The sequence below is a fragment of the Mytilus galloprovincialis genome, chromosome 2 (assembly GCF_965363235.1).
Source record: "Mytilus galloprovincialis chromosome 2, xbMytGall1.hap1.1, whole genome shotgun sequence".
Taxonomy (NCBI): Eukaryota; Metazoa; Mollusca; class Bivalvia; order Mytilida; family Mytilidae; genus Mytilus; species Mytilus galloprovincialis.
This window is the reverse complement of record NC_134839.1, coordinates 79,998,163-80,010,252: the sequence shown is the minus strand read 5'-3', so window position 1 is coordinate 80,010,252 and position 12,090 is coordinate 79,998,163. Positions and strand designations below refer to the sequence as shown.

The 12,090-nt window shown below is 32.5% G+C and overlaps 1 protein-coding gene across 1 annotated transcript; it reads left to right on the top strand.

The window, feature by feature from the left end:
* Positions 1-2,455: 2,455 nt before the first annotated feature.
* On the top strand, positions 2,456-8,810 carry LOC143062426 (melatonin receptor type 1B-A-like). Its single transcript, XM_076234121.1, has 4 exons — positions 2,456-2,695; positions 4,962-5,079; positions 5,847-5,967; positions 8,074-8,810. Exons 1-4 carry the CDS (start codon positions 2,519-2,521, stop codon positions 8,735-8,737), a joined length of 1,080 nt encoding a protein of 359 aa, XP_076090236.1. The 5' UTR covers positions 2,456-2,518; the 3' UTR covers positions 8,738-8,810.
* Positions 8,811-12,090: the final 3,280 nt, after the last annotated feature.

Genomic DNA, 12,090 nt, shown 5'->3' with positions numbered 1-12,090 from the left:
TATCAAAGAAACACCGTGAGGTATATAGACAAACATATTTTAAGTAAAAATATAAGACAAGAATACGAGAATTATCACAGAACAATAACACAATGACGGGATGTACAAGTACCAAGCCACGTCCAATGGACATCAATAAAAACAGACTAAACAGTAAAATTAATATGCATAAAGACAAATAAAAGAACAACATAACATATTATATTATTATTGATATTATACTTGTAGTTTATGCCATACGAATTGAATTTTGAATATAACAGCATTCACTTGAAGAAAAGCAAGGACTATCATTCATATACATCTTTCATAACAACTTTATTTTAGTCTAAGGGTGTGGCAAATGTTTTTCAGAAGGAAATAAATCTTACAAATGCATATACATAGGCAATTTAGCTAAAACATCATCCTTTTGAAGTTGTCAGTATTGTTACAAGGAACACCGTACAACTAAAGTGTTGAGTTTATCTAAATATGCATATATAAGAAGGTAATATAAAAAAGAAGATGTGGTATGATTGCCAATGAGACAACTATCCACAAAAGACCAAAATGACACAGACATTAACAATTATAGGTCACCGTACGGCCTTCAACAATGAGCAAAGCCCATACCGCATAGTCAGCTATACTAGGCCCCGATAAGACAATGTAAAACAATTCAAACGAGAAAACTAACGGCCTTATTTATGTAAAAAAATGAACGAAAAACAAATATGTAACACATAAAGTATAGGTTTTTTACATATGGCAGTGGCGTAGCTTGCATGTATGCTCAGATGCTCAAGCATCCACATCATTTTGACAAAAAAAAGATTAAAAAAATAGCAGCAGTTTAACTCGGAAGTATCCAAATGTATCAAGGCTGGGGATATGAGGATAACGTCCAGTCATTTTCGAAGCAGTATGCCTGGTCTTTCATTTAGGATAATTTAGTTTGATAATTGAATCGCAGAATAGTGTTTCAAGTTAACTTTTGTTCGTAAAAATAGTCTATATCATCGGCTAAGGCAAGCGGAGAGGACTGATACGCAGACCCGTGAACATGTTTTTAATCTAAAATTGAACCTAGTGGAGTGATGGTTTCTCATTTGACTATAACAACTAACAACTAAACACCATATCCTGATTTGTTTCTTGCGACATTGTAAACCACGTGATAAAAAAAATCAATCTGTAATAGATCGTGATAAGTCCTAGGCTTATGAACTCCCGTTTCTATCTAGGTTCAAATACTAATTTTATTTTCAATCAGTAAAGAATAAAGATCCAATGTTCCCCGCCATGCACATTACATGTCATATTTTATCTATCAAAGGGCAAGGAACAAGGGAATAACTAAAAAAACCCTTTTATTTCCGTTTCTTTTTTATTTTCAATATTTAAAGAGAAATAAAAGCTTCACAGCAAATGAAATTGGATTTCCATTACAATTTATATTTCAAAGGGTCATTACTGGTTAAAAATATTTGATTACGACTTATTTTCCAAATTGTCAAAGACATTGCTTATGACATGAGTTTCACTTAATCTGACAAGAATTGTACACATGAGAGTGCTAACAAGACCGGACGATCGGACGCCCGGTATTTTTATGTCTCCTGCATGCGTTTAGCTCAGTAATAAAAAACCCAAGGTTGTAGACTCAAATTCCTGGAAAGAGAAGTCACTTCTGTTCCTATATTCCAAAGTTCCTAAATTAAGTGCCGCTGTAATGGGGTCCGTTTGAACGGGTTTTGATATGTCAAATATAAGATTGGGTGGGAAACTTTACATCAAATATTTATGAATTGAATGATGGTAGTTTAAAAATATAAATATATGAATTGGTGGGTATTTTGAATTTAAACAAAAATCTAACTAGTGTCGGATTCTGGGGGAGTACATGTGCTAAAATAAAAAAATATTTTTCTGCACAAAAAGGTCCAAAACATTTTTCGGCTCGCTCCGCTCGGCAACACATCCACATCATTTCAACCCTGGCTACGCCACTGTATGGTATTACAAAGTTTGATTTTTTTAACGGATTTTAGGGCCAATTCAAGGTCACCGTGGTCAAACTCATTTGATTACGTGTTAACATGAATATCGCCATTGCATATTTTTGTCAGCAGAGCAACTAAGGATTCATGTAGACATTAATATTTTATTATCGATTAAATTTTTTTTTTCATCTGAAAGACATATCAGAATCACGTAATGACCATACATAAACAATTAATTCTTAAGCCTACTATTCAGTGCAGTCTCTGACTACTTAATGTCGATTGATTTTCAAAAAAATTGTGGTCCATCTCCGTCACTTTGGTTGTAAATTCACACAATGATACATGTAATGTGTGTCACTTACAAGTTTTCAAAGATGTACGAATAAGCTTTAGTGGACAGGTCGGTCATTTCCTGAAATAATAATGTACTTCCCGTTTATTGTTAACTATATTTATAGCTGGCTATAAAGTGTCCTAGTATCATACTGTCAGTTATTGTGTTCAGATTCATTGCAGCAACACATGTCATTATGACTCGAATGGATATCATATTTCAACGGATCGTTTCTCGTGAACGAGCAAAAGGACTTAATTTCACGATAGATGATTTGAACAAAAGTCCACTGGAACACCAACATCTTGTGTCAGTGTTGTTTTTGACTGCTCTGGTAGTTTCATGTATAACAGGACTTATTGGAAATACGTTGGTAAGTTTTGTGACTTTTTTTTTTTTTTATCTAAATTTAAAATATTAACAGCCAAAGTAGTAGCGGATACCGAAATTTAATTCATTATTCTATATCTGAGACGATATCTGAAAATGTCTAATATTAGGCAATAGGAAAACCCCCAAAATATATCTTTAGAACCGGTATTTTAATAGCACAAATGGAAGAACACACATTGAGGATCTAGGGGTTGTTGTCTGTAATTCAAACAATTGTAAAATGTGGTAATAATTGCAATTTTAAAAATGGTACTACAAATTCCAGTTCTTTCCTGTTACCAAAGTGAATCAATTTTAAAAACTTTCTAATGGGAAAAAAGAATAGGTTAAAGATACTATATCTGTTTTACTAGTATAGCCTACATTATTTTATCAAATGCCAATTAATTATTTTAGCATTTTAAATACAAAAGGATAAGACATATACTAAAATATAGTCCTGGTATCTATGATGAGTTTATTTACAACCACTGGGTCGATGTCACTGCTGGTGGATATTTATTTCCCAGAGGGTATCACCAACCCTGCAGTCAGCACTTCTGTGTTTTTTGATTCGAGCGTCACTGACGAGTCTTTTGTAGGCGAAACGCGCGTCTGGCGTAAATATAAAATTTCAATCCTGGCATCTATCATGAGTTTATTTATCGGTAACATGAAAGAATCTTGAGTAACAGGACAAGTAACAGGACAGAGTTGGTGACAGGAAGGAATTATTTAAAAAAAAAATTGCTTTATTTCATGGTTTAAGAGAGAAATACATCATTTCAAATGGGTCACAATTGGAAGACAACAGCAAACAATGTCATTTATCTTTTGAAACTGTATTTGCAAGTTGAAAAATCTGCCTTGGTAATGATAGTTATCAAAGGTATCAGGATTATAATTTAGTACGCCAGACGCGCGTTTCGTCTACATAAGACTCATCAGTGACGCTCATATCAAAAGTTATAAAGTCAAACAAGTACAAAGTTGAAGAGCATTGAGGATCCAAAATTCAAAAAGTTGTGCTATAAAAATAGGCTATAAAGGCTATAAATATAAAGGTAATCTATGCCTGGAATAAGAAAATCTTTAGTTTTTCGAAAAATTCAAAGTTTTGTAAACAGGAAATTTATAAAAATGACCAATTATTGATATTCATGTCAACACCGAAGTGCTGACTACTGGGCTGGTGAAACATTCTAAAATAAATTCCTTTCTGTTAGCATCGGCTATACTACAATTGCGCAATGTTCTCTGCTGTTTATCAAAAGTAAAGAAACCTGTCTTTTCATTGAATATACTGTATATTATGTTGAGATTTATTTAATATGATGATCATAACCTATATTAAATGAAATGGTTGGCATATAGTAGATTAACTTTGTGATTCATCAGCGAAATTGTCTTTAACATCCTTCCTGTTACTGGTTATGGTTATGCTGTTACTTTGTATCAGGTAACATGACAGAACGTAACAGAAAGGAATTACGAAGTACTTTTTGTCCTTTTATTCGAATTGTGTAGAAGTTTACTTCCATCTACATATCAAGTTAGTAAGATACTATAAAAACACATGTACTTTTATAGTGCTTACAATGAAATATACTCAGAAGGTACACAAAAATGCTGTAACAGGAGAGAACAACAAAATTATTTTCAAACTGGCTGCCATTCCGCGGACGAACAGATTTAGACTACACGCATCGTAATTAATCATGTTATAATTTTTTAATAACTCCCTACATTTCGTGCGTTCCAATCGCTTTTCTGAATTTGCCTTCCTCAGGAACGATGAAAACTTAAAACACTGGAAGACAGAGATGTATAAGTAGAGCACTGTAGTCAGACGCTATATGAAATAAGGGACATAAATCCGATTTACTGACATTAATATAGTCAATTGAATTGATTCAGAATACAACTTAAAGGTACAAACAAAAACTGAAGAAAACGCTTGAACTTCAAAACATATTATTAATACTGTCACCTAAACCGATTGAAAAGATTTCTTCCTAGTGTTCTCGACTATCCAGTTTTCCAACTGTCCTAACGTGGATAACATATATATTTTTTCTTCACCAATCGCCAGTCCTTGCATTTTAGAATATTAATAAATGTTGGTATTGCAAAAAAGTCCATTTTAACTCACTTAATCAATGTATGAATAATACAACAAGAAATATAAAAAAGTAAGATGGGTAACTTAGTGTGAAGAAAGGCGAGTAGGCTATTTAGATATAAAACATTTATTTTGTTTATTACAGGTGATTGGAGCTGTTATGATATCAAAGAAACTTAGAACAACTGGGAACATGTTTATCGTTAATTTAGCAATTGCTGATTTCATTGTTATTCTGATAGTGGAGCCTTTTAACTATATTGGTAAGCCTTGCACTTGGATACAGGAGTTGGTCGGTGACTTTTAGGTTTAGTTTATCTGCATATATGTTTATACAGGCAGGGACAGTTGACGATAATACTATATGACTAAATAATAATAATGCTTTTTTATTGTTTGAATTTCTGTACAGTAACGTAATAAAAATTGCTAGTGAATAAAGTTAAGAAAAATAACCACGTATGGCTATGTATTTAGTTTATCCGCTTTATGATAATTACTTTTACATTTTTACATAAGTATCACGAGTTTATAATAAGTCGGTTAAATTTGAGGAAGCATTTACTTCAAAAGTACCATAAGGACAGCCTCGTGGTCAACACGTTATCTTAATTATGGTAAATTAATACGTCGACTGTAAATGCATTGTAAAATGAATGTTAATGTTGTAAAGAATAAATAAAGGCAAAAGTAGTATAACGCTGTTCGAAATTAGTAATACAGTTTATATACTGAATATGGGAGAATGTGAGAATCATACAACCAGACTTATAGATATAGGAAGATGTGGTGTGAGTGCCAATGAGATAACTCTCCATCCAAATAACAATATATAAAAGTAAACCATTATAGGTCAATGTTCGGCCTTCAACACGGAGCCTTGGCTCACACCGAACACCAAGCTATAAAGGGCCCCAAAATTACTAGTGTAAAACCTTTAAACGAGAAAACCAACGGTCTAATGTTTGCTTTAGAATAAATGCTAGTTAAAAGCTTTTTATGTAGATTTGGTTGGTTATTGTCGTTACAGGAATAATAAATGGGGCAGGACCATACATAGAGAACGTTTGGTTATGTCACTTGGTAGCTATTATTTGCGTTATGGCGTGCGTTTGCTCAATGATGAATCTAGCTGCTGTTGCTGTTAATAGGTAAAACACTCTTCATACAGAACAACGACAGTTTAAGGCAGAGAACAGAAAATAAAACAGTATTAAATTCTCACGGCCAGACGTGAGAAAACAAACCATCTTGATATTTTATTCACAAACAGTTCAAGGGAAATCCGATTGAATTGAAAACGGGAAATTCCCACGTCCATAAATTATACGTCATTAATTATCAAAGGCAAAATGCCAAACTTTTTATTATTTTCTACCTCTTTATAATTATAAATTAAAGACACAAATTCATAATGAAAATAACATAACTGCCATTTAAACATTCATCGATGTATCAACATAAGTTTGTTGATAATGAAAATAGCATATATATAATATATATATATATATATATATACGAGTCTAAATTGAAAACTACGTTCCAACCATATATATCTATAATACTAAAATTACGAGGTCCAATTTGTCAGCCGTCATCACGTAGAAACGACGAATCAAAGAGTTCAACTTTATATATAACTAATATATGACAAAGGTGTAGATTAAAAATTACACCACTCCAGGCCCCTTTGTTTTCCACGTAATTAATATTGCCAATAATTAAGAAGTTCCGGGTCGAGTCCGATGACGATACCAATAGTATATTCACATGTTACCTATTACCTTATCTGTACGTTCCGCATCTGACAGGCGCACCACCAACGGTGTATTCAGGATTAATATGCTATATACACGGGTCATAATCACAGGGTTGACACTACTAAATTGTCAAATTGTTACCTATTGTAGTATTTTAATCAGTAAGACTTTCTAAGAATAATACGAATACTAAAAATCTGTGACTAAAAAAAGGCGTATAGGTACAGTTTTCAATTTGTTAGCGGGCATGACGTAAAACAGCCAGCGAATCAAAGAATTAGGACAATGCTGTTGATTAAAAAATACTCCATTCCAGGCCCTTTTGTTTTCCACATAATTAATATTACCAATAATTGATAAGTTCCAATTCGACGGGTTCAAACAGAAAGATTTGAAAGCAGAGAAAACTGTGTATCTTATAATCGGCATGACTTTATCAGATGACAATAATACTAAAATAAGGCTTGCGCTTAGTTATATAATTTAATTCAGTCACGGACCCGCGATATCACGGGTGTGTTCTAGTATATATATATGTATAGGCGATTTGGTGTCACGATATCTCAGTAGCATGAGTCCGAATCCCGGCGAGGGAAGACCAAAACAAAAGATCTAACATTGTTGGGTTGATGTTTAGACGAGTTGTATATATATATATTGAAGTGGAGGTAACTTCCATTGTTTTGTTCAATAATTTTCTTTTACTGTAAAATTTAATATAAATATAAAAAAGAAGATGTGGTATGATTGCCAATGAGACAACTGTCCACAAAAGACACAAAATGACAATGTAAAACAATTCAAACAAAAAACTAACGACGGCCTTATTTATGTAAAAAAATGAAGCCTTAAATTCTTGTAGCAAGCCAGACAAACATCATTTATCATCAAATTTTATAAAAAGGAACCTAAAAACAGCTTCCTCCGCAAGTGTAAGATGAATATCTACGTTCTATTATTCTTTTTTGAATTAATGCGTTTTCCAAATATAGCTCAATTCAAATAAGGTTATTCTTGACATACAGAATAAATCCAGTAAATCATAGTCCCATTGCATCTATATTAAATTCTGCTATTGCAAACATAAATGACCACTTTGTCTTAAGTTAAAATGAAGTGACAGTCATGTCATGTCAAAACTATACCTTATCCGGACTTCTGCAGAAAAATTAAACCCACTCACCTTTAATTGCATATAAAAGTGCAATTGTTCCCGGAAGTTTGGTAGTACTAAAACAGGTACTTCTTATTTGAACAACAGGCCCTTTTATTAGTATTCCAAATAATCGTTCAACAATGGTTCTATAGTGTCATTAAACTACCCACATAGTTTACTCATTGACAGAGTTTTATACCCCCCCCCCTCCCCAAGAAAAGCAACTTTATTATCTGCTTAACTCAAACAGCCATGGTATGATCAGACCTTCTATTTTAAAAATTTTAAAAAAGGTATACAATTTTAAATATGTAATTAAGAATTAATTTCTATTTTATCAGGTATATAATGATCAACAAGTTCCAGCTCTATAAAAGAATCTTTACCAAGAGAAAAACAATTTTGATGTGTACTAGTTTGTGGTTTATAGCCTTTTTGATAGAACTGCCTAACTTGACAGGATGGGGTGGTGATACTTTCGATTTGAAGACACTTGGATGCTCTTTTGACCGGTTGATTTCACTTAGTTATACAATATTCTTAAGTGTGACAGCTTTATATATTCCACTTTCGCTCATCTTATTTTGCTATGTGAAGATATATTTGTACGTTCGCCAAAGTAGACGACATATTGCTATGTCAGTTAAATGCAAGACAAGAAACAAGAAAGGTAGGAAAGATGAAGTGCGATTGGCCAGAACATTTTTTATTGTATTCATTTCATTTCTTATCTGCTGGACACCATATGACCTGACATTATTTTTCGACAGGTCAGACAAATGGCCTAGTTGGCTGTATATCTTGTTTATGCAAGTTGGACATTTTAACAGTTCCTTGAACAGTATCTTGTATGGATTAACAAACAGACATTTCAGAGAAGGATATAAACAGTTTCTGTCAAAATTCATTCCCGGTTTTCATACAGTCTTTATCGCAGAACACCAAAAGTCTACTCAGATTACATCTGAAACAAGCGTATCTCTGCGCGAAGACCAAAAATTGTAAAAGTACAAGAAAATAAAGTCATATCTTATAAACTAACTTCACATAACTTTTAAATAAAAAGATTGTTTTTAAATTTGTAATTGCATGAAGGTATGATTCTGTTAATGAATCAGAGTCGGAAAAGATGTGAATTGTAATCGTTTTCAGATCGTTTCAAAACACTAAACACAATTCAAACTCATACATATTATTCTAAAAAGTACAATTTATAAAAATAACGAACTCCAAGGAAAAACCTGACTTTGTACAGGCATTTCCGTATGTAGAAAATGGTGGATTAAACCTGGTTATATAACTAGCTAAACCATTCACTAGGATAACAGTCACATAGAGTTATATCCTAAGTTTGATATGGTAAACACGTTATTTGAAATATAACGGACCGAGCTAAATAACTATATTAGTATCAATAGTGTGACGTATCAGTAATGCACATATAAGGGGTGAGTTGAAAATATGATTATAAAATGACAAGAATGAACCCAATTTTAGAAGCGGTCTAAATTTATATAAAGGACAATACACTATAACCAATTCAAGTAACGATTCAACGCATAGAACGCCCCTAGATGTCGTTATATAATACCTGTCCAATGCTATTATGCATTGTGACAACATATGGCTGACGAATATAATGACGGACTACATAGTTGTAAGTGTATAACAAAATGACTGCAATTTCAACGGGTTTTTATAAACATGTCATAACAATTTGTACTTTTATGTAAATAGTAAATTAAAAGTACACGGTAAAAGTCTTAACAAAGTTTACGTAAGAAAACTTGATTTTCATATGCAAAAGATGGGTCTTGGATTGTTACGACTATTACATCTATATTAATATTTGCCAACATTAATCACACAAAAAATTTAGTTTTTATAGGCAGAAATGTAAAAATATTTGATATACAAACATACAAACTAAATAAAAGAAAGGGGAGAGACGTCCAAAGCTGCTGAAGGGTAACTCATATATTTTCAAATACACAGTGAAGAGACATACATTTTCGAAATGCACATCTGATGCAGTGACATTAAACTCATTAAAATTATTACTATGGCGACATGCTTTATTACACTCTAATATTTATGTCAATGACTTCTAACCAATATTGTCAATGTCATAAGTAATTTACAAGTAATTGACGTATCGGAATGATAATCATACAAAAGTTAAAAGTAAGGTATGTTTTGCTCATTGCTGAAGGTCGGGTAGTGACCTGTAGTTGTTTTTAATCCTTTAGTCCGGTGGTCTATAGCTGATATTTGTGTATTTTTACATTAACATAAAGTTTGATGTTAATTATGATAGATTTGTAATTTTGTTTTATGAATTTCTGTTTTGTTAGCAACTTACAAGGACAAATTTAAAATAATATCTATTATATATTTTATAAACAACACATTAATGGAGGATCGATTAAATTGAAGGCTAAAGTAGTTTGCCGATGAGAAATGTTATTTACCCATTGGTGCAGATATGTAGGCTTATGGTCTAGGTTATTATGTAGATGAACATTACTGTAGCCTCAATACTAAATTGATTATTGAATTAATAATCGGATTTGAAGCAATAAAGTACTTGGCATGACAGCACAATAACTTTGAACCACTTGAAATCAAGGACGGAGAATAAAAAATAACAGGTGAATGAATATATAACTGTACTGAACCTTTCCTTTGTTTCGAGTTTTGTAAAGTTCGTGTAGGGATTGATTGTTATGAAAAAATACGCCACAACTTTTTAATGTTATATTGTATTGAAAGTAAATATATTTTTGATTGTCAAAAATTCTTTTAAAAGAGATACGAAAGATACCAGAGGGACAGTCAAACTCATAAATCGATAATAAACTGACAACGCCTGGCTAAAAATGAAAAAGACAAACAGACAAACACGTGACACAACATAGAAAACTAAAGAATAAGCAACACGAACCCCACCAAAAACTAGGGGTGGTCTCAGATGCTCTAGAAGGGTAAGCAGATCCTGCTCCACATGTGGCACCCGTCGTGTTGCTTATGTTATAACAAATCCCGTAAATAGTCTAATTCGGTAGACCACATTCATGAAAGGGAAGGTGATTGTAGTTACGACGTAAGAAACATATCTGATATAATTTGTGAAAGGGTTATTCCATAACGGTCAACCAACTAGTTATGGTGCTGTAAAATTTACGAAGTGATGATTTCAACTTCACCATTTGGAACTCTTGGTTTAATAGCTTCCCTGTGAGCAGTAACCCTCTATCAAGAAAATCATGATAGGAATTGCAAGCATGGGAATATCGTATCAATTGAGAGATATATAACCCGTATGCCGGTGCTGCTGGAATGTTGCTACTTAGAAATGGAAAGTTCACAAGTGAAAAATTGAAATCATCTCTTTTGTCGTAAAGTTTAGTTTTCAACCGACCCTCATTGTCAATTTTAAAGTACTTGATAAATTGAATGCTCATATTTGTGCGTTCGAAATGTTCAAAGTGGTAAAAATAACAGTTTTGCTGTACGAGTGTACATTTCGACAATCGATGTCTTTTCAGTGATTTGCGAGGTGGACGAAGAGCTATAAGTCAAAAAAGGATTAAAAAATATAAGAAGAAAACAGAGTTTTGCTTGAGGGAGATATATTTCATAATTCTAAATAATTTCAAACATTTTATAACCGCAAATCTAGAAAAACAACACACACAATCTGTATTTTTTCATACTGGCTACTAGTCTGTTGATACCTTAGGGGACTGACAGTCCTCCATCAGAGGCATCGACCCCATGGTTATCTTCGTAGCTTCAGAAGAACTTTTTTATTTACAAAAAAGAACATGACGTTATTTGACATTACTCAAGTTCATATTTTAATAATTTTTGGAAGAATATACCTTAAAATGTGGCAAAAAAGAGAAACGCAGCTCATGACCAAAATGACTTCTTGAGCCAGCCGATTGTGTTTAAAAATTTCAAAATACAACTCTTTTTTTTAAATGATGTGAGAGTCACGAATATTTTTTGTAAATGATTTACTGAATGAGATTAATGATTTTTGCTCTTTAAATCAATTGAAAAAAACTGATATTGAAACATATTTTCTTTCATGCTATGGTGTATATCTTATGATTCAAAAATGTTGGAAGGACCACATCAAAAACCAAAAAAAGAAATCGTTTCATTTCTTGTAATAAAACCGTGCAAAGAAAATCGGCATAACTTGTGATAAAACCGTAAAAAAAATTTACCATCACTTGTGATAACTTAGAGTATTTGAAAAGAAATCAGTTTTTGGTTTGAATTAATTGATATATTACAATCAAATTAGAATTGTGAGCTTCTGAAATCAAACAAACATCATCTTGTGG

Coding starts and splice junctions, on each gene's coding strand:
- LOC143062426 (XM_076234121.1), top strand. CDS start 2,519: ATGACTCGAATGGATATCATATTTCAACGGATCGTTTCTCGTGAACGA. Junction 2,696..4,961: donor GACTTATTGGAAATACGTTG/GTAAGTTTTGTG, acceptor TGTTTATTACAG/GTGATTGGAGCTGTTATGAT. Junction 5,080..5,846: donor GGAGCCTTTTAACTATATTG/GTAAGCCTTGCA, acceptor TTGTCGTTACAG/GAATAATAAATGGGGCAGGA.